At 36.0% G+C, this 24,446-nt stretch overlaps 1 protein-coding gene across 1 annotated transcript in view; it reads right to left on the bottom strand.

The window, feature by feature from the left end:
• The window catches only part of GABRB1 (gamma-aminobutyric acid type A receptor subunit beta1), a 405,352-nt gene extending 381,269 nt beyond the window's left edge, over positions 1 to 24,083 (bottom strand). The window contains exons 1-3 of the mRNA XM_003773278.3: positions 23,386 to 24,083; positions 23,082 to 23,173; positions 22,541 to 22,608 (exon numbers count right to left, since the gene is read on the bottom strand). Of these exons, the coding sequence (XP_003773326.1) occupies positions 22,541 to 22,608; positions 23,082 to 23,173; positions 23,386 to 23,465 (240 nt within the window). The 5' untranslated portion in view covers positions 23,466 to 24,083. The remainder of the gene's footprint in view (positions 1 to 22,540; positions 22,609 to 23,081; positions 23,174 to 23,385) is intronic.
• Positions 24,084 to 24,446: the final 363 nt, after the last annotated feature.

Below are 24,446 nucleotides of genomic sequence, written 5' to 3'. Positions count from 1 at the left end.
ATATGCTATGGTCCACAGGTACATGGAATCACAGAGTTGGACACCCCAAAAAGACTGAACAATAACAACAAAATAAGTCATCCTAACAGCATCTTAAGATACAGCTTGAACAACCATAGCAACAACAAATGGAACATTTATATATTTTTTTCTTTTTTAAAAATTTTTATAGCTTTTTATTTACAAGTTATAGCATGGGTAATGGTGCAGCATTGACAATTGCCAAACCTTTTGTTCCAATTTTTCCCCTCCTTTCCCCCACCCCCTCCCCTAGATGGCAGGTTGACCAATATATGTTAAATATGTTAAAGTATAAATTAAATACAAAATAAGTATACATGTCCAAACAGTTATTTTGCTGTACAAAAAGAATCAGACTCTGAAATAGTGTACAATTAGCCTGTGAAGGAAATCAAAAATGCATACGGACAAAAATATAAGGACTGGGAATTCTATGTAATGGTTCTTCGTCATCTCCCAGAGTTCTTTTGCTGGGTGTAGCTGGTTCAATTCATTACTGCTCCATTGGAACTGATTTGGTTCATTTCATTGCTGGAGATGGGCAGGTCCATCAGAATTGATCATCATGTAGTATTGTTGTTGAAGTAATATATCTTATTGATATTAAAATTTTTAAACCATCTATGACAATAGAACCATCATATCTGGATTCTAACATATCATTTCCTGATGTTCTTTATAAGGAGTTGAAAATGACACTAAATAGAAAGAATATCTGGACCAAATAAAATAAAGATGGAAGTCCATGGTACAAGTGACACTTTTTTGAATCAGATGAGATTGAGGGATCAGATATCTAGATGTATGAAAAGAGAAGATACCAAATGATTAGGAACAAATAACTAACCCTATCTAGAATTAAAATTAAAATTTTCTAAATTATTTAAAAATTAAATGGAAATCAATCATCACTAACCCAAAATCTACTTTCATTTTTCCTATAAGAGCTAAGTATTGTTCATATTTGGTAGAAGGAATCTTTAATTATTATATGAGAATGACATAAACAGATTTTGCAGAATGAGTTTCTGCAACTGACCACATCATTATGCTTACACAATTGAATGAAAAATACAATGAATATAAAACTCCATTGTATTTTTTTTTAGTTTTCTTGGGGGGGGGAACTTCACTGTGTTTTTGATGATCTCAAAAGATTCTCTAAAGCAAAATCCCATTTTAATATTAATTGATTTAATATTTAATAAAATTATTAATATTTTAATATTCTCCTGATAATATTATATGGTTGTAAAACAACATCATCTCTAATGAATGAAAATTGGACAATGGAAAAGTATATGGTGGTACTGATAATGTATATTATGAGCATATATGTATACAGGACAAGAGCAATACTTGAAAAAGATGCTATAAAATAATTTATCTTTCTTAGTGAAGTCTTATTTGCACTGTGTGCTAGCAAAGATCATTTCCATGAAATTTAGAAAAAAAGGATATTATTATTACCAAGTATTGTCAGTGTTACCGAGTATTTCTTTAAGTAATTGGTTCCTCTCCCCAGCCCAAATTACATTATATTCAATTCAAACTAATTCAATAAACATTAGTGTGTGCCTTCCATATTTGCAACCCTGTTTTGCCCTGTGGAGAAAGAAAAGATTGAATAAGACTTGACTCCTATCTGCAAAAAGGTTACAATTTCATGGAAGAATTTTTTCTTTCTCCATGATTTCTACTCAGGTCTCCCCTGACAGAAGCAAATCCTATTCATAGTACTTTGTCTTTGTGCAATGGCATTTATCATGTGTATATAAATATATCTACTTGTAGATATGTTATGTATATCTGTTAGGGAAATTTCTGGATGACATTAATGGAATTTATATATATATATATATATATATATATATATATATATATATATATGATAATGTCATTGCATAAAGACAAAGTACTCTGAATAGGAATTTTTTTCTGTCTTGAGGATCTCAATAGAAATAGAAAGTAGCATTTTAGATATACTATACTTGCCAGCTTTGTTTTCTATTCTTCTTTGTTCAGAATTTGTCTGCCAACTCAGCTGTCTTTGGCAATAGCTTATCAACTGATACCAAGTTATTATCAAACTGGTGAGAATGGGAGACAGAATGTTTGCTTCCTCATCCAAATAAGTTCATTGTATCCCGCTCTTCAGGACTTTATGGACCATTGGACACCAAAACTGTCCAGAGGGTTTCCTTGGCAAAGATCCTAGAGTGGTTGGCCATTTCCTTCTCCAGTGGATGAAGGCAAACTGGGTCACATTTGAATTCAGTCCCAGTGCCCTCTCCACTTGGGTACAACCAGGAAAATAGCGATTCCTTTGTTGGCTTGCGTAGATAGCTTCCAGTCTCTTTGACTCAAACCTGACATCCTTTAAAATGGGAGTCAGGGGTAGAATTTCTCTTGACCTTCAGAGCACTAGGAGTCTGGAATGAAGAATGTCATCAGAGGATGGAGCTGAGCACCAAGAATGGGGACTAGCAAATAACCTCACTTGAATGGAAATGGTTGATCATTGTCTGTCTGCTTCTTCACATTTCCAGCTGACTTGAGAAACTTAAACTTTTTTTCTGTTATAGTAGTCTGTAAGTCTTTGGCAGTTTCATGAAGGTAATGTACACTTTCTTGGAATAAGGTTTTTTAATGATTAAAATGGCATATATAGAATGACAAGGGAAAGAAAATATATTGAAATATTTATCTATATTCTTATGTATCCTTATATCTACACAAATGTGTATGTGTTTATGCACATATATATACACATAAGATATATAATATTTGTGTATTGCATATATATGTATATATATACACATACACACATGCATATATAACTGGATTATAAAGGTTGCTTAGCATTCTCTGTATAGATATTAGAGGAAAAAGAGAATAAAGAAAAACATTATTGCTTTTCTACAAAAATGAATGCGTTCTGTAGGTTTCAGGCATGGGGTTTTTAAGTGTAACCCATACACAATGAAAACAGGTTAGAGAGCCCTAGCAGCTGGTATAGAAAATCTGGGTAGGTGGGCAGGTTATGTGCAGTGGATCTTTTTAATACAGCATCTAAAATATCTTTCTTTTCTTTATGAGAACTTTCTCCTAAAGCCTCAGTCACATGAGCACTAACTAAATAACTGTTAAACTTACTTTACTTTCCAGAGTACTTATTGCCAAGAAAAAGCAATGTCTTGTATGGAAGAATATGAATTATAATGAATAAGATCTCATGCAGGATGGGGAACATATGTGAAGTTAGGGTGATCTTATCTGCACTATTGAAGTCATATGGTCAAATAAGCCTTATTTACATAGAAGTAATGTCTGCCCGGACACAAATCAAAATCAAACCAAAAAATCTCTTGAATTTTAATTGCCTAAAATTCAGGGGTCCTCAAACTATGGCCCATGGGCCAGATGCAGCAGCTGAGAACATTTTTCCCCCTCACCCAGGGATATGAAGTTTCTTTATTTAAAGGCCCACAAAACAAAGTTTTTGTTTTTACTAGGGTCCGGCCCTCCAACAGTCTGAGGGACAGTGAACTGGCCCCCTATTTAAAAAGTTTGAGGACCCCTGAATAGTTTCTTCTGTTTGGAACTATACAAGATACAGTGATATAAATTCTTGCAAATGAGTGCTTTATACCAGCTTAGGACATTGATTCAGTCAGCTTACACAAACATGGGTCGACAGATTTAACTAAAAAGAATTTGTTTTTGTTTTTCAAAGATTGTTAGTTCAGCATGTCAATAGTAGGTTATGGCAGCCCAAAGGCTAATAACTTGATTTGAAGCATAGATTTTAGGAGTATTCCCACCAGACTCTGCTTTGATCATCCCTCACCTTGGACTGTTTAGTTCTAATTGGAACATTAAATTTTCAGAAGGACCTCAAGATGAGAAAAAGTAGAAGGTTGGATGGTTTCCAGTCTATGCCATATGAAAATCTATTTAATGAACTGAGTATATTTCACCTAAGAGGAAAGCAGGGAAAACAGGATTGTTTTCTTAATGCATTTCAAAGACTTTCAAGAAAAAGAGGGATTAAACTGGTGCTCTCTGATTCTGGGAGGAAGAATTTACCCAGCATTGGGTAAAAGTTATAAAGAAGCAACTATAAACTTCATGCTGAACAATGGGGGGTGATTTTCTTAAAATTCAAATTTATCTCAAAGTGGAAAGAGTTACATCAGAAGGTTTCATGTTTCATTAAAATGATGGTTTTCAAAGATTACTCTTTGGGTGTATGATTCTAGTGATTATTTTTTAGCTAGGGGTTGGACAGGACAGGGACTGATCTCCCCGACAACTCTGAAAATCTGTCATTCTGAAAATACATGAAAATCCAAAAATTCAAGAGAGCTGAATTTCAATAAAGGCATGGCATTGAACTCCCACTTTTATATATTCATGAGTGGTCTGACAAAATCATATTTATCACAGTCCAGAATAGCTTCATAACTTACCTAGAACTGAAGTTACTGCTTTGGTCTTTGGAATCCTCATTGACTGCCCTCTTCTCATTTTCTACCCATATATAAAACTCCTTCTGAAAATCTGAGTTCTTAAGACCAGATGGCCTTAACTCTGAGAGTATTTTTCTTTTCATTCACTGAGTGACCTTTAGGCTCAGCTATTCTCCCTTCTCCCACTGCCTTAATCTTAGCAGTCAATTTGAAAAGTGGCTTTGCCTTCCAATTGTTTCCTCTGGGATGTGCCAAATGGGTCAGGGGGAAGAATCTTCTATATCATATGATTTAGTTATTTTCTTTTCGCTGGCAGTGATAAATCACAGTTTGAATGTGATATCACAAGTTTCAGACAAAGGTGATATCTTGAAATAAGTGTACAATGTAAGTATGGTAGAAATGAAACTTTTAGTTCCCCCCCCCATATTATCCAGGTTTTGTCATTAATGTTTGATCTTTGACAGTTTTTTCAATTTTTACAATATAAAAATGATAAACCCCTTCACAAAGTTCTTTTTTGATGCTGCATTTTGAAAAGGTGACCCTGATATCTTGAAAGATATGCCAGTAGAGCAGAAGCTCTGGCAGAAGATTCCACAATGCTGGAAATGCTTCAAATATAGTCCCAGTGACAGACTGTTCCTTTATAATGAGAACCAGCATAGCTAATATGGAAAGACCCATTACCGGTAGTCTGGCCACTTGCTGATGAATTCTTTGGCTATGGCAAATCATGAAACAAAGGAAAATATACAATGGCTTCTGTCTGGTTTTGCTTCTTTATATTCATTAATGAAAATTGAAGAGTAGTAGGAAAAAAGGGGTAGAGGATGTTAAGAATTACAGTTTTAATTTATAAATGTTATAAATATTTTATAAACCTTAATTTTGCTTTTGTTATCTTAAATGTGAAATTCTAAACCAGGTTCTTCTAATAGACATATTAATGAAGGAAGTACATTATATTCATCATGGAACTCTATTGTATCCATCTTGATAATTCATCTCTCCCTCTAAATACAACTAGTAGTCACAATAATACTGAAGCTGATTTGGATGCATGAAATGCAGGTGAGAAACAACTAAAGACACTGGTAGAGTTGGTGAGGCAATAAAGATGTCATTTCCTGAAATTTTTGTTTATCTTGTATTACGGTTCTCATGATATTAAAAAAAAAGCAAACTATCACCATAAAAATGCTTCTAGCTTATGCACTAACATCTGTTGTGGCAAACAAGGAGGCAGAACAATGCTATGTCAACTTGACAAAAATTTCAAATCATATGAATTTATTCTTTGATACCCAATGACCTGATTATAAATTAGGCATAGATGAGGATGACATAAAATATATGTTGAAATTATGGCTTAGGAGTAAGAAATGAGAGAACTCTCAGGATAGTAGAATATATAGAAACTGGAAGCTTCTGGAGCAAGGATCATGAGATGTTAGACATGTTGAATACTAACGAACATCATAAAAAATAAATTTGGTATTTTAACTTATTCATTACTGATGTGGAATTATTCTTAAATCTTCTATGTATGTTAGAATAGTGATTTGTTAAAAGATGACAATATAAGAAATAATAATAATAAAGGGAATAATAAAAGTAGAAATATGATATTGTACTCAGATGAAACAAGTCCTGCTTTATATATTTGAATCAATTGCTGATGAAAATAATGGAAAATGGATAGAATGGACATTTACACAAATTAAACCATTCTTAAAGATGTTTAATTTATGTAAGTAAGTCATTATATGTAGATGAACAAAAGAATCACCTTAGTGGATGATCCACAACAGTGGATGGACCACAACAAATAAGAAAAGATAAATCTAAGGAATAGATACTCTCAGAGTTAAGGCCATCTGATCTTAAGAACTCAGATTTTCAGAAGGAGTTTTATATATGGGTAGAAAATGAGAAGAGGGCAGTCATTGAGGATTCCAAAGACCAAAGCAGTAACTTCAGTTCTACATAGCGGATTAGTGCAGAAATGTCAATGAAAGACAATGTAAATTTAGAATATAAAATCTCATCTAAAAGATTACATATTAGGATAGTAGATCATGAGTAGCTTCTTCATATAAAACTCTTAAGAAGCAGTGGAAGGAAAAACAAGCTTAAAAAAAACTTGATGAGAGACCCCCAAAAAAGCAGTTATCACAAGGGTATTTAGGAATGTCATTTGATGGTGGATAATAATAAATAGGTCACAAAAATTAGAAGACATCTGTAAAGTTTTTTTTTTTTAGTAAAAACCTCTTTCTTCATCAAAAATGGTATAGTATAGTATTGAATTCTAAAGTTCCATTCATGGATATGCTTATTGAGGAAGTAGAAATGACACAAAAGAAAATGAATATGAGATGAACAGATGGACCACAACAAATAAACAGAGATAGTGCTGGAGGGGAAAAAATTTGGAGAGGAATGAAGGATCTCTTCTTAATATATTTAAAGGATGAGAGGATATCTAATCTTTGGGCCAGGGGTTGGGGTGGTGTGGGCAACCTCTGACCTAGATAGGAGCCAAAACAAAATAAAAAAAAAAAAAGGCAAAAAAAATTGGTGACCAGATGAATATCAATAATTACCACAACTATTGGTTTACTATTGTGTCTCTGTGAAATAGTTATGGCAAGAAACTACATGCATTATTTTAGGCTTTCTTGATGGGGGTATGAGAAGGGAAGAGTCAGTTTGTTGGACTGGACCCCTTTGGAAACTGCAGAAATTCTCAGAATTCTCAGAAATTTTCAGAAAGCTGGGAAAATTTCTCAGAAAATTTCATTGAAGAAATCTCCAATACCACTAGGTTGGAATTTATTCTTAAAGTTATTGTTTTACAGTACTTCCCAGGGAACTAAGAGGTTATATGACCTGCTGAAGGTCATATAGATATTAATTAAAGACTTAGCTTGAACATGGATATTCCAGATTCTGAAGCTTGCTATCTATACCTGATGCTATGATTCCTTTTTCTGTCAATCACATATAGTTGATTTAATAGAACAAAATGCCACGAGTCTCCTACCATCCTTGCCTTCAAGGCTCACCTGAACAGTGTAACCTACTAAACAAGTTCTATTTTGATTTCCTGATTACTATTTTATTTTGCTTAGGAGTTACCATCCTTCTGCAAACTTTTAAAATATTGTGAGATCTAGTCACCAATTGATAAGTGGTCAAAGGATAGTAACAATTATTTTCTTTTAAAGGAAGATAACAAAGCTATCAGTAATCTTATGAAAGAATACTCCAAATTGCTAATAATTGGAAAAATGTAAATTATATCAATTCTATGGTTTTACCTAACACCCATATTTGAAACTGAAAAGTTGATGAAAAGTGAAAATGACAAATGCTGGAGGAACTGTGGGAAACAGCTACATTCATGCACTATTGGTGAAGGTGTATGAACTGATACAGCCATTCTAGTAAACAACTAGGAACTATGGCCCTAACATTAGTAAAAACTACATTCCCTTCCACCCAGTTATATCACTGTTGGGTTTAATACTACGAAGATATCAAAGAAAGAGGAAACATATCCACATGTACAAAAAATATTTTGAACAATTCTTTTTTTTATTTTTAGTGGCAAATAACTAGAAATTAAGTGGCTGATATCGAACAATTAGGAAAATGAACAAATTATTGCCTATATAATATAGTATACATAACATTGCATGTATATGTATATTATATATATATATGTATATATATGTGTGTGTAATATGATTGTTTTGCTTTTAAAAAACCACAAAAGGGATGATTTAGCAGAAATCAGTCCAGGAAGGCTTAAATTAACCAATGTAATATCTGGACAAAATTTATACAATGCAGACAACATTGTAAAAGTAACCACGTTGAAGGATTTAACAATTATGATCAATGCAAAAAGTAGTGTCCCATAGAACTGATGATGATGTGTGTGCTATTCACTTCCAGACAGAGAGGTGCTAGATTCATAATAAAAAAAATGACACATGTTTTTAGATACAATCAATATCAGAATTAGTTTTGCTTTACTATGCATATTTGTTAAGATTTTTACTCTCCTCTCCCACTGTGGTAAGAGGAAGGGAAGAAAATAAATTGATTTTGAAATTTAAAAATTTCAAAAGACAGGCAAGAAGATATATTTCTTAAAATATAATTTACTTTTTCATCAAATAGCTGTTAAATATGCTATTAAGTACTTTTAATAAAGCTGATATCCCATAGAACACAGGTGAAAAAGGTTAAACTGAAGAGCAGTATGTTTACTTTTCAAAATAAATGGAAAGTCAAGACTCTGTATATTAATGTTTGTCATGTATTGGTTTTGTGTCTATTAGGCTGACTACTTTATATGATGAATCTGTTCCTATGGTAACAGCTCATGATTCGTGATCACCATAAAAGCAAAGGAAAATTACAGATGGAAGTGTGAGTTAGAACTGATGGAGAAACTGCTAATTTATGAATTAAGATTTTTAAAAGATATTCTTACTAACACATTTTAACATGTTGATAAATTATTACTATTATTAAATAATTCTGTGAGTTATATTACTAACCTTATTATTTAGTAGGCCAGGAGCTATATAGAACTTTGCAAATGCTTTTATTCAAATTTCAAGGAATTTTATTGGTACATCTTGATGTGTATGTTATATATGTGTATGATCAACTGTGTATTGAGAGAAAAAAAATTTATACTCTTTATCATTGTCCCAGATTTTGTTTGCCTGTCTCATCCACTCTCACACTCTCTCTCTCTCTCTCTCTCTCTCTCTCTCTCTCTCTCTCTCTCTCTCTAATTCTGACCAATGATAGTGATGACTAGTCTTCAAAGAAATGTTTTGAGCTAGATTCTTTTTTTTAGTTTTTTATTTTGAAAATATATGCTTAGATAGTTTTCAACATTCACCCTTGCAAAACCTTGTGTTGCAATTTTTTTCCCTCTCTTCCCCCCACCTCCTCCAATATATGTTAAACATATTCACTTCTTCCATACATATTTCTATAAATATCATGCTGCACAAGAAAAATCAGATCATAAAGTAAAAAAAAAAAAAAAAAAAAAGAGAGAGAGAGAGAGAGAGAAAGAAAACAAAAAAGCAAACAAACTACAACAAAAAGGTGAAAATACTACATTGTGATCCACATTCAGTCCCCATAATCCTCTCTCTGGATGCAGATGGCTCTCTCCACAAGTCTATCGGAACTGGTCTGAATCATCTCACTGTTGAAAAGAGCCACATCCGTCAGAATTGATCGTCACACTATCTTGCTGTACTGTGTACAATGATCTCCTAGTTCTGCTCATTTCACTCAACATCAGTTCATGTCAGTCTCTCCAGGCCTCTCTGAAATCATCCTGCTGGTCATTTCTTACAGAACAATAATATTCCATAACATTCACATATCATAAACTTATCCAGCCATTCCCCAACTGATGGGCATCCACTCAGTTTCCTGTTCCTTGCCACAACAAAAAGGATTTTGAGCTAGATTTTTGAAAAGGTTAGATAGGCCAGTGTAGAGGGAAAAGGGAAAAAGATACTGGGAAAAATGAAAGGGAAGTTTCTGATACATATTAGACACATATAAAGTTTATCTATCCTCTTTAAATAACTGTTGTTGATTGTTCCCTATGGAAACTGCTAGGCCTTTTTCCTTGACTAATGGAGAATATGTTCTCTTAGTTCAAAAAACTAAAAAAATGAAAAATTTATTCATAAGGCTTTAGTACACTAGGGATTGAACCTTGGGTGCTACCCTAATCCACTACATCCTTATTCCAGGAAAGCTTATATTTAAACTATTTTTTCTTTTTTCCTAGATTCTTTCCTATTCGTAAAAATCTACAATTCTAGGCATCCTGAAAACTCACTTGTTGAGATTCTATCTTCCATAATCTAAATTCATTCAGTAATTTAAGTCTTTCATGTGGAACCTCAAAGGGCCTTTTCTCCATCCTTATGCTTCTTGATCTTTACTCAGTTTTTGACACTGGACCACATTCTTCTCCCAGATATGTTGTCTTCACTGGGTTTTCAAGATACTGCTCTCTCCTGGTTCTCCTCCTAACTTTTCCTAATTGGTCTTTTTCGTTAATCCTTGTATGATCCCAACCATTCACATACGGATATAAATCAGTATTGTTTAGGGCTAACTCCTCTTTCTACTCTTGTTCAGTGATCTCATCAATTCTCAAGATTCAACTATGACCCTGTAGATCAGAACTTCTTAAAATTTTCCACTCATGACTCTTTTTTGCCTGAGAAATTTTTACTCAGCTCCAGGTACATGGATATATAAAACAGCTATATCAACTCAACATTTACTGATAATAAATGATTCACAACTCCCATATTCAAACATGACCCCATATGGGGTTACAACTTACAGTTTAAGAAGCTTTGATTTAGATGATTCTGAAATCTACATATCTAGACCTTATATCCCTTTCTCCAATGACCAACTTCATATGTCTAATTTTCTATTAGATATCTCCATGAGGAAGTATCAAAGACACTAGAAAGTCACCATATCTCAAACAGAACTCTTTATTTGTCCCCCTCTTTTCTTCCTTCCCTCCTTCCTCCCTCTCTTCCTTCCTCCCTTCCTTCCTTTCTCTCTCTCTTCCTTCCTTCTTTCCTCTCTCCCTTCCTCATGCCATTCCTTCTCCCATTTCCATGCTTTTACTCAAGTCAACCCCCATGCTTGGAATACACTTCCTCTACAACTTGTCCTCTTGGAAGACCTCTTTCTTTTCCAATCTCAGCTCTGGTGTCATTTCCTAATGGAAAATTATTCCCTGATTCCTTTATTTGTTTATGCTCTTTCATCTCTCTTGAAGTTGATTTGTATTTATTTTGCAAATGTTATATAATTACTTATCTTTATTCATAATGTTCCTCCTTAGTGGAATGTAAACTCCTTGAAGGTAGAAATTTTTCATGGCACCATGGATACAATGCTGAATAGATCAAAGGCTCCTAATCTTGAATTCATAGAACTTCAGCTTCAAGAGTTCTATGGAATTGGATGGCAAAAAAGGGTAAATCTTTATTTTCACTTACCTTTAATTGCAAGTTACTTCAATTATTTAAAAATCTTATTCTAAGAAAAAATACATAGGCCACATGAGACTGCCAAATGAATCTGAGATAAAAAAATAAGTTAAGCTGGTGTTTTAATTTTACAGAGATGGAAACTGAGGCCCACAGAGATGGAATGACTCACCATACTCTTTTTATCTTTTTTCTCTGATATAAATTAACACTGTGCTTGACACAGAGCAGGTACTTAAAATATTTGTTTAATGAAATAGAATGTATTGCCCCTCTTCTTCAAGAATAGAGATGAAAAAGAAGTATATAAAATGTCAGTGTCAATGATCCTCTTATTCAAAGCTTTTGATCAAATTACTCAGCTGCCTACTCTTTACACTAGGTAGAGAATTGGACAGGAAGGCTCTGAGAGGACACGAGTTCATATTCAGCTTCAGACACTTACTGTAAAGGGCTGAAACTCTTGAGTAGGTACACCTGGACAACCGGTCACTCAAGGCTAATTACCTATTGGACAATATTATATCAGTATATGCTTGGAAAATGGCCTTTCCCACTATCCTGTGCTGGCTCCATTATTGGTGTATACAGAGAATTGTAGGAGGGACTAGGGGGTGGAGTAAGACTAGCCAGAGTCACTTTTGGGCGGGAGACAAAGAGGAGAAGTGTAGAGATTCCTGTGTCCATTCCCTTCACTTCTACCCCTAAAGACCAAGAATAAAGACCAAGGACTTTTGCTTATCCTGACTCCAGCTGATTCTAAGGTATCCAGGGTGCTGACGTGGTCTTCACAACTTACTGTGTAACTCACTGTTACTATGGGCAAGTCACTGATGCTCTGTCTGCTCACAGGATTTTTGTAAGGATCAAAGAGATATCTGTGAACTGCTTAGCATGGTATCTGGGACATAATCGCCTTCTCCCCCAACCAATAACGGGATATTACATACAGTTGGGATTGTACAAATAGGGCTCTCTTTCCTGTGCTTTGAATTACATTTTGCTTAAAGGAAATTTCCTAGCATAAGGAGAATATCAAATAGAGAGCCTGGCTTTATGGAAATAACTATTTTACATCAATCTCATGTATACCATTCAAATATCTCAATTCTTTTGAAAAGCTCTTGGGAGTCACTTTTTAATCTTCTTGCAGGTATGCCTCATTTCCCAGGGCAGGCTGTTGCTCTCCCTTGCCAGTTCTGTTACACCCAGTTTGATTTTCTCAACAAATACATTTTCTACAAGAACTCCCAGTGCTTTCATGTGACTTCACATGGGAGCCTAGTGTTCCAAAGGGACTCTGAGTCACTTCCTAGGACTGTGAGGAAGGAACAGATGCTATGCAAGTGTGTATTTGCCATTTCTAGTTTTCCTACCTAAGCAACTTAAAAAACTACAACTACAATAGTCAAGTCAAGCCAGTTATGTTTGATTAATTAATAAGTACATAGTGCCGGCAATGCAAAGAAATGCAAAGACAATCTCTGCCTTCAAGTTGCTCAAGTCTCATGGAAGAGATGATATGCAAACAACTATGTCTTTCCCATTCACTCTTGTACAATCTCAGAGGGGAAGACACTGTCATGGACAGGGTGGGGAGATGAAGAAAGATCTCTGGAAGAAGATTGGAGTTGAGACTAGAAAGAAGCCATGGAAACCAGGAGATGCAAAGAGAAAACATTCTTGGCATAGAAAATATGGGCAATATCTTGTGTAGGAATAGCAAGAAAGCCAGGGTGATTTCACCCTAGACTATAAGGAAGGGCAGAAAGTAGAAGAAGACAGGCGAGGTGGGGAAGGACCAGTTTATAAAAGTTTAATAGCCAGAATGTTTGATTCTGGAGATAACAGAAAGTCATTGGAGTTGGTTGAGTGGGAATAACAGGACATCAGATCCATGCTTTAAAAAGACCACAGCAAAACAAATAACTCATATATATATTCTCAAGGGGTTCACAAATATGTCATCATGTATGGAGTTATGTTAGTATTAATGGAATTAACTCCATCGTCCACTTGACCCCACCTTCCCTCTTGCACTATCATTACTGAAATGGTTAGAACTCATTACCTATTTGGTTTAATTTATCTTGCAAGTCAGGAAGTTTAGGATTCTTTGGAAATCTTTTCATTTCATTATTAGAAATAAGGCTTAAACAATTGGAAAGACCATAGTGAGAAATGTTATCCACCTTCAGAGAGAACACTGATGAACCTGGAGTACAGATTGAATCAATTTTTTTTTTCACTTTATGTTTCTTGCTTTTTATTTTATTTCCATATGGAATATGTTATATATGGCTTCATGTGTATAATTGACATTATATACACTTTTCCCTTCTCAATGAATGGAAGAAAGGCAAGAGGGACAAATTTGGAATTCATTTTTTTAAAGGAATGTTTAAAATAAACAGTTAAAAAAAGAAATAAGGCTTAAAGTTTAAAAAAAATGAAAGATAGCCAATCACTTCACTTCATATTAAGTCATACATTGCTAGTGTTGTTATAGTTATTATTCTTCGTTCCCATAGAGAACCAATGATATGAAATCCTTTTTCTGAAAGCAATTTTCATAAGGTAAAAGAACTGCCATATAAAAGCAAGAAAGAAGGAATAGCTACCACAGAGGTAGGGAAAATAAACGGTAGCCTGGAGCCACAAATTGTCTACCTTTGTGTCCTTTCTCTTCTCAAATTATCTAGAATGTTTTTATATGTCTAAGATATAAGCAAGTTCAATTAAAATCCATTACAAATGATGAACTGTGTTGGAGAAACAGTGCAAAGGATAGGGTTAGAAAAATATGCGACTGGAGGTAGAAAAGAAAATGGACTACATGCTTAGCAAGATTGAGGGACAACTAACTGATGGAACTCACCCACTAGTTCCATTAGTAGACACAGAGAAAATACCAACAAATCCTATCTGGAGTATAATTGAGTGGATCCTTTATATGAGACTTTTGTGAAGACACAGTTAAAAGCACACAAGATGGGCAGACTTGGGTCAATTGTGAGCTGTATCATTGAAGGGAATATCCATGCCAATGAGATCATAGATTCATTGAAGTTTTGGAAGTATTGTATCACCCAATTAAAGTATAACCTCCTTTAGAACAGAGAGACTATTTCTTTTTTTTTGTTCTGTTTTGTTTTGTCTTTTCCAACACAATGTCTTGCGGAGTTCAAAATGCTTAACAAATACTTGTTGAAAGGAACCGTTGAATGGAATTGTTGAATGGACACTTTATATCACAATTTTGCTTGGGTCTATTTCCCGCCTTCATGTCCCCCAAATAAAATTATTTTAAAGTCTCATATAAGCGTACATTAACCTTTTCCCCGAATGTTAATAGCTGCTGTGTCAACAAATGGTTAAGTCCATTTGCTTTCTTTATAGACAATATTTAATTCTTAGATCCTAGAAATAACTCCCAGTGGAATAGAGAAGAAACCTAAAATGTTGAGAAAAATTTCTGGGAATAAGTTCCTGGCATTGTCAATGACAAGATTTCTGCAAAGTAAAACAAGCATTCTCACATCTCGAGGGGTAATTGCAATACCGTTGTTTGATTGAATACACCCTCACATATACATCTTCACATACCAAGGAAATATGGGACTATCTCCAGTTGGCTATAGATTTTGAGCTCTTTCAATGTAAGAACTGTGGAATTGTGGCTTATGTAAACTATACATCTCTGCTACTGTATTCTCTCCACACAGTAGGCCCCTTTAAAATTATTTGTGAAATTTATTAGCCAATCACTGCCTGGGCCAAAGAGATCCAGATGTAGGACATGACTATCTGGTGGTTTTTAGGCATTTTTGTCCCTTCCTGCACCTCAAGGAGTTTTGCCATATACTAGGAACTGGGAGGTTTGATTTGATTCACAGAAATGCCATACCAGACTAAAGCATTCTGAATACTGTGAAAGCTTAAAGAGGGAACGTGTCTGGAGAGAAGCAGTGCTCAGAATCAATAGCAGGGTGGAAACAACCCCAGCAAACGGCAGAGCTGGAACTTGTAGAGCTCGAGGCCGCAGGGGATGCAGTGCCAGCTATGAAATATTCAGCACTGGATTCCAGATCTGGAGCCATCTGAACAGAATGTGCGCTAAGTGTATTGCAACAGATACTGGGCTACTGCAGCAGCACTCTGGATTTGATATCCATATGACAGTGATTTCTCCCTCCCCAACCCCCTTCCCTTTTCCACCATCTCTCTCTAGAATAAGTACATTCACCTGTTTTCCAAAACTTTCTCTCTGTCTTTCTGTCTTTCTCAGTGTCTCTCTCTGTCTCTCTGATTACTTTGTCTTTTAAGTATGATAAACCTGTTTAGCCATTCTGTTACTAATCTCTATGTATTCTTGCTGAAATGAAGTGAGGTGCTGCTATAAAAATGTACTTAGGAAGTGAGATTTACAACTTCACTCAATATTTGCTGACAGATCAGTTGTCTGTCTGTGGCTCACAGCGGAAATGAAAAGCATTTATTTACTTTTACTTCTCAGGACATAAGAGAGGGAACCTATTCTGGACTGATCTCTCTCTCTCTTTCTCTCTCTCTCTCTCTCTCTCTCTCTCTCTCTCTCTCTCTCTCTCTCTCTGTGTGTGTGTGTGTGTGTCTGTCTGTCTGTCTTTCCTTCTTTCCCTCTCTCCCTTTCTCCTTTCTCCTGATCTCTCTCTCTTTCTCTGTCTCTTCCTCTCTCCTTTTCTCTCTCTTCTCTCCATCTGTCTTCTCTCTCTCTCATTTTCTTATCCATTTTCCCTACTTCTCTGTCCCTTTCCACTCCCCATCTCCTACTCTTCCATAAGTCAACATTCTGATTGGGATATAAGAATACAGGCTGATGTCAAACACAATGACTTTGCTTCTCTCCATTGTTTTCCAGTTTCTAGAAGGCAGGAGTTAATCTAGAAAGCAAAGCCACACCCTAGAAGACAGGTCTAAAGAAATAAATGAGATTAATAGTCCAGCACACAGATGAGCTGGGGGAATAAATGTGGGTGACTTTGCTGACAACCCTACTCAAAAACACTTCATAAAATCATACCAGCAAATTAATGTCATGATAAAAACAAATAGCTCAGCAATTCTTTCTTTAAAGCTTCTTTTTTTTTTGTTAATGTGGGGGTTGGATGGGAAAGGGGATTTTCATCAATCTGACAATCTGAAATTCGTGAGTACTTCCGGTATTTCAGGGCTGAAGTATTGCTTTAAACATGGTCTGTCTACCATAGATAGAGAAAACAGTATGGTATGGTATGAGAATACTAATCTAGTAATTTGCAACCACTATAGTAGTAGTTTGCAAGGGTGGTTGGGTCACTGCCATATAGCAAACACTTAATAAAACATATAGAGTCAGAAGGATGGAGTGGTAAGGTAACTAAGGCAAAAAAAAAACACCTAATTTTTCTCCTCTTCACACTGAGACTGCCAAGTGGAATGATTCAAGGCCAGATTTTATAATTCCTCTGGGGTCTTTAGAAGTTGAGAAAATATAAGATATTACTCCTATTTCAGAGTGTGTTAAAAAATAAGTTACTCTAACAGTAATTGAGCTGTTTTGACAACTTAAATATGATAGAAACTATCAAATTTAACACATTAGACTTGTTTGCTTTTTTTTTTTAAACCCTGGAGTAAAAAGGTTAAACTCTACTGTAAATCCCTAAAAAGAAAGCCATTGATGTTTTTATAGGAAGTATGAAACTCCAAAAGGTACACTGTGGTCATGGGGAACCAGAATAGGTCATGGGAAACCAGAATCACTATGGTTATTTGGAAAGAAATACACACCTACCTATAATAGTTGTTAATATTTCTCTTGTATTTAAATATTGTTGGTCCATTTCATCTGTTCACAAAGGACACTCTATTGTAACCTCAGAGGATTCAGTGTTATATTTATTGACAGCAGCAATAGTGTGGCTAAGGCATTCACTTTATAAGGCTATTGCTAGCTTCCCAATTGAGAAAAAAAGGTGTGTAGTATTCTCTGTTTCAAGAAAGAAAAGTCACTGGTGTTTGGTAAAGCAGCAGGATAAATTGTTAGAACTATTCACTTGTTAAGATTCAAAGACTTCATTTAAAGTTGAGTACTTCCAAAGTGTTGACACAATTAGGAGAATTATTGGTTAGTTTGTTAAGCCAAATTTCTTAATCTAGGTCCTACTGTTTATGAACAGTTAGTATATTAATTTCTCCCAGTTGAGTTTAGTTACCTGTTTAATTAACTTAAAAGAAAACAAAACTAAAATCTTAGATATTGCTCCAAAATCCATTTTGGAGGAAGTAGACTGTCGTTCATTTATTATTTTTCAGCCACATCTTTGCTGCAAAAACAAAAACAAAAACAAAAACAAAATCTGCTTTAAAGGGATAGGAACAATAGTATTTTGAGTTGTCATTTGGGGCAGCCAAATTAAAGATGCCTAAAGGTAACTGGTACTGGAAACTCATTTAACTAGAAACTTCTTGGATAATATCTCTAAACAGAAATCCAATCTACTGAATTAGCAAAAGTAAATGAACAAAATAGAAATGGGGTTTTGTTTTGATATGGGTTATTATATCGCCACATAACTCATTTTACACCACCACCCCCTACTTTAAACCTAGAGAAACCCAGTTTAGTGGAGTTAAATAAATACTGGTTAAATGAATTCCAGTTAGAAATCTGATAGGATAGCTTAAAATAATCCTAGCACTTGTCAATAAAATAGATTAAAAAAAAACACATGTACATTCATTTGGAAGGTCTTAAATGAACTTGACTATTACTAAATACCATAGTTTATACAATCTGCATTCTTCTGCAGTGGCCAGATCTAATTTCATTATTGAACAAGAGATAAGCAGCAAATATAGTCTGAGAAAATCCAATGGTTCATTCAAAATATCATAGATTTATAGCTGGAAGAAAACCATGAGGTCATTTAAGTCATCTACTACATTTTACCAAGATAGACATGGAAGCAGAAAAGTCAAGAACTCCCTTGCCCAAGGTCATTCATCTAATTGGCCCCACTGAGATTTGAACATAGGTCATTTAACTTCTGTGTCAGCATTCTTGCCACAATGTGACACCGACATAGCTACCTTGTATTCCCATCCCATTACCTTACTGCCAGAAGAGGGATAGGAAAGCAAGACTTAAAATTATTTGGTCTTTGCCCTCACTTATTTGGAGACATATTTAGGCCTTGAATAAATCGGATCGTTATGGTTTCTCGGTGCATATCTTTATCTCTTATGGAGTGGACAGTAGCAGATTTTCTGGGATCTCTTGGTGTTGAAATGCTTTGGTGTTTCACTTCTTTTGGCTTCAAGCATTTTCCTCAAAATCTCTTCAGGAAGCTATAATTTGCTTTTGTCTATTTTTTCTTCTATTTCTTTCTTTCCTTCTCTTTTTTGAGGGCAGGGTCAGGTTATACAGAGAAATGGATAGGAAGCTATAGGAAGGTGGTAGAAATATGGAATTTAGGGGAAGCTGTATTAAATAGACAACTGAAAATTAATCATGCAATTTCCAAGTGTCATCAGCTCCTTCCTTCAGGAAATTTCTGCACTTATTCATCAAAAACAATCTTGACTACATCTAAATGGTTTTTTTTTAATTTGAAGAAATGAAGCATTTTCATGAAGAAAAAAGCAGAAAATACTCTTGATAGAAAGGTCAAATTTAGCAAAGGTAATATATTAAGTTGAAATATAATAATGATATTTCATCAATAGCATCAAAGGAAAGTAACCAAAACGAAAACAATCTATTTTTCTAGCATATTATATGAAATAGTGATCATCATACCATTTTACATGGAAAATTCCCACTAAAGAGAAATAGGAAATACTCAAATTCATAAATTATTTAAAGGAAATATATCCTTTTTAAGTTAAATGACATTGTTTTCTTTCTGATTTTGAATTTAGTTTTTGGTTGTTTTATAGAACTTTTCCAATCTAAGTAAAAAAATTCATGTTTTTTAGCTACCACAAATACTGTGTGGTGTTGAATGTGATTACAATAGAAAGGAAAAAATTGCTATTGTACATTCATTCATTCAATGTCTATTTACTTAGTGTGTATTATGTTCCAGGCAGAAATAAAGCAGTCTCTGTCTTCAAACATTTTGCTTTCTATTGAGAGAACAATAAGTATATTGAGAAATAACTATATAGGGAGAAAGACTGGACCTATGATTTCATTGATCTATGAAACTCCCAGATGAAGAACTTCCTTTACTAAAATAGACTGGGTCTTCTCTGCTATGTATAGTCTTAGAAAGGTGTCTCAATCACTGAGTAGAGATTCAATTAATTGTCCAAGATTATTCAGCCAAGGTATATCAGAGAAAGAACTCAAGGTATTTCTGACTCCAAGTCCAGTTTTCTACTCATTGTGACATTGATACTTCAGCCTGCATGCACATGTGCACGTACACATATATATGTGCATATATATGTGTATGTACATACACATATAAAATATATACATATTACATAGCAAGTTACTGCCCTTAACCTGAGTTTTGAAGGAAGACAGTGACTCTAAGATAGGGTGATAAGGAACATTTTATGTAAGGCAAAGTATTTTGTAAGTAACTCTCAGTTAGCCAGTAACAAATCTAGTAGTGAATACTCAAATCATGTTTATCTAGAACTTTTGATTCTGAAACTTCACCTTGCTCCCTTTGACCTCAAGCAACACATATGCTCTTAATTAGCAAGTCAATCTTATAGGAAGAAAAGGATGAAGCAAGAGGTGAAACTCAAATCAATCTTTTGATTCTTACTCAACTTCATATAGAACTAAACTTTTGGGATCATGAGGTCCAACCTACTCAAAACACCCACAAAGAAACAACTTGCTCAAGTTCACATCAACAAAATCAAAAGTAGAACCCAGCATTACCATTGCAGTGCTTTTTCTAGTAAGTCACTCATAAGAAATGATACAGATGAAATAAAGTTTTTATATTAGCTGAAATTTTCATTTCCTTTCTCCAAAATGTCTGTGTCCTGAATAAACAATCTATTTATAATGATATTTACACTCAAATGAATGTAACTTTTTTACTGAATTATTTTTTAAAAATTCAAAGAACTAATTTGACTACTTTGCCACTGAAGTTGTGATGAAAAACTGATCATGAAAATAAAAAACACTGAAATAGGGCTGTGCCTCTGTGAATGTGTGTATGAGATGGTGGAGACAGCCATCAATTTACTTACAAAAACCTGTAGAAGATAGTATATTTTTGCTTGCCATAATGGAAGGGCCAAATGAGATTTCTCCCCACTTTAACTTTATATATATTTTATAGTTGAAATTATTTATATGATGAAAAAATCAGGGATTTAAACGTTTTTAAAATGTCCATGAACTATTGTATTATTTACATGAAGCTAAATATCTAATTTCCTTTAAGCCAAATAGCCCAGTTTATTAGCAGTAGGTAGACCGAATCTGTATGTTATTCAATCTTTTTTCATTGCCCAATATAAAATACAGAAACACTAATGCAACTTTTTTTTTTTCAAATTGCCTTGCCCAGAAAAAAGCAGATATGAACATGTGATGACCTGCCTATTAATAATAGATATGATTGTTTATAAGCAAAACATCAAATATAAGTCAATACTTAAAAATTATTTAAAATTTCTTATTTAGGTACAAGGACTATCTAATAACAATAATAATAATGAACAGTTTAATGGTGACAGATCACATTAAAACACCTCAAGAAACACTTTTTATTATATACATGCTCAACAATAATAAGCTTTAATAAGCTTAAAGAAGATGTCAATGAAGAAAAAGGAATTTTGCCTTCATGCTTATAATATAGAGATCCCCTAAGTAGTTACTCAACTCTTCCAGTTTGTGTTTATTTTTGCTGTAACTAAGTACTCTATTTGGCACAAAGATTTGTCTCAAGTTCAAACATGGCAATTTGCCTATTCGAAGCTTTCATTGGTTTGTCCCTGGAAAAGCAACAGGCTTTTTCTGTCTTGCAAGAAGCAACAGTTAGGCAGTCTAGCCATGGAAAAGTCCTATGCCTGCTGCTGGCTACAGGCAGCAGTGAAAGTAAAAAAACAATGTTTTCAATCCAATTTTTAACACCTCCAGGAAAACCAAAGGAGAACTGACCTTCTCGAAATAAAGAGAACATGCTGTTCTAATAAAACAAGCTTGTCTTTAGTCATCAGCTTTCTGCTGAATGCACAGACTTTAGAAGTAAATGAAAACATTGACCATACCCATCACGTTCCTGTTTAAACCTAAACCAGGACTATTTTGTGGTGATATCTTGTCCATCTGCCATCACTAGGAAACCATTCAAGTTCATCAAGACTCTCAGACCGAAAAACCTCTGGAAGCCAGTTTTTCAAATACCCAGTTGAATTTAGTGTCTGTTTTAGAGACCATGGGGTGAGAAGGAAGGTATGGGGATTAAAAAAAGGGGGGGCAGCTTCACAATAATCTGATCCAGAACCTCTAGAATCAGAGAAATAGCTCCAGCCACTTGTATTGGCTATAGTATGAGTAAAGGTTGTAGTATTAAGGGAGTTAGTTGTAGGTAGACCTCTGTCCAAGGTACTTAAAAGGCAGGGGACCCCCAATAGGCTGCAGATGGCGCCCGTCTTTATGGAAAGGGGAATGGAAACAGAGGTAAAGTTACACTTAGACTCCGCCCAAGCACGATCCAGCAGGGCAACTATCCACGGCCCTTCTCTAAACAGTACAGAACACCTTTAATCTGGAAAACCGCAGCAGACTGTCTCTAAAATACAAAGCAAGATGGGGGATGGGAAGTGGGGAGGAGGAAGGTCTCCCTTTATGTCTGAAAGAAAACACAGGGAAACCCCTGAAATGCGGCGAAGGGACCGAGAACGGGTCCCGTTCCCAGCTGCACATTATTCTCGCCGATTTGAAAATTCACAAAGTGTACTCACCATGTTGACTTCCGAAACCATATCTATGCTGGCGACATCTATCCTCATCCCCACATCAACAGGAGGGCCTGAAAGGGGATAATGAGTTTCTGTTATATTGTTCATCTTGTCCCACATGTCGGGGGTTGTGTGAAGAGGGGAAGAAAAGCCAACGTGCGGGGCGGAGGGGGAAGGGGAAGAAAGAAAGGGTCGGTTGGATTCTAGTAGGTGACATTTTGACATCTTTAAGGATTCCGCCCTTACCCCACTCCTGTGTAAAAAAAAAAAAAGATAGCTCGGGGTACACGTGTGCGGCATTAAGCATGCAGGTCGTGTGTTTGTGTGTGTGTGTGTGTGTGTGTGTTTCAGTGTGTCGGCTGCTCGGATTCATTTACCTGAGCTTGTGAGTAGCAGGATATACGGGTATGTTCCTGTGTGTAACGATAGAGCACGCTAGATAGTGCACACTCATGAAAATGATTTGCATTTTAACTGACGTTTACCTTTGGCAAAACACGAGCCATACATTGGGGTTACAGGTTGAAAAAATATAGAGAATTACCTCCAAAGTCCGGCCTCAAGCGAATGTCATATCCTTTAAGCAATCTATCCACTGTCTCTTTCACGTATGACATGTTGCTGGGCTCATTAGCGCTGAAGGGAAGAAGTACGGATGGGTTTTAGAATCAACATCGAAACTGCAATCTGACAGAAAGCTAGATCCGCACACCTAAGCCCCCATCACAAGATGTTTCAATCCACACAGACATTTGTTCTTTTTTTTTCCCCCCCAAACCCCAGAAACACACACACACACACACACACACACACACACACACACACACCCCCGAGAACAAGCGGCTCACCTTTGTGCACAACAGACCATAGCTATCATCATAGGGAAAGACAGAATCCCCAGGCACTCCCGATTTGGAACTGTCCACATCCCTAACTCTGATGAAAGAATTCTCTTTTCTGTGAAGATTCAAGGGATGCAACTTAGTCCAAGGCACAGCAATAATTCCGGAAAGGACTTGCGCATGCGTCCCGAGGCTGCTCCCTCTCAAGACACCTTGTGTCTTGCAAACAATATTCCTTGCGAAACAGTCAACAGCTTTCAGCCCCCGGGAAGTTGTCGGGGTGGGCTCCGCTGCCTTCAGGGGCTGGCGGAGGAGCCGGCGTTCTCGGGCACAAGGTCACACATGGGCGTTCGGAGGGAGTTTGGCGCACCGACTACGGGAAGAGGTTTTCCGCTCCCTTGCCCCGCTCGGATTTCCTCAGCTCGCCGCCCTGAGCCGAGTCAGCCGCTGATTGGCATCTGTCGTAGGCAGCCGCCGAGGGCTGGGGAGTGAGAGCTCGCCCGTCGGGGGTGTGCCGGGGACCAGTTCGGACCATTCCAAGCATGATCTTCTCCTCCCCGGTCATTTCCCGGGGGAGGCGTCCTGGGGTTGTTCCGCTGGGGAGGGAGCCAGAACAGCGTCAGCAACAGGGCTAGCTCACGCTTTCCCCTGCCTCCTCCTCCTCGGACTCACAAGAACTAAAATACAGACATCTCTCCCTCACACACACATGTAGTACATGTAGATGTTTGCACACATAACGGGCGTGTGTGTCTGTGTGTGTGTGTGTGTGTGTGTGTGTGTGTGTGTGTGTGATTCTCAAGCCTTTGCTGGGGATGGAGGTAGGGGTAGAGGTAGCTGAAATTGTGTTGACCAAGGCATCAGACGGCTCCTTAAAGACACAGGGGAGTCTGGGCTCCAAAACGGACCAGCTACCGCTCCAACTTTTCCATACAGAATCACAGAGTTGGAAGGGACTTCAGAGCCATCTATAAAGGCCTCCTTCTTGCTGACCTCTCCTCCATTCTTCCTATCTCCTTCTCTTCCTTCCCTGCCCTTGCCTTCCTCTTCCCCCTTTCCCTTTTTGT

Source organism: Sarcophilus harrisii, chromosome 6 (assembly GCF_902635505.1).
Source record: "Sarcophilus harrisii chromosome 6, mSarHar1.11, whole genome shotgun sequence".
Taxonomy (NCBI): Eukaryota; Metazoa; Chordata; class Mammalia; order Dasyuromorphia; family Dasyuridae; genus Sarcophilus; species Sarcophilus harrisii.
Note: the sequence above shows the minus strand (reverse complement) of the source record. Positions and strands in the feature narration are given on the sequence as shown.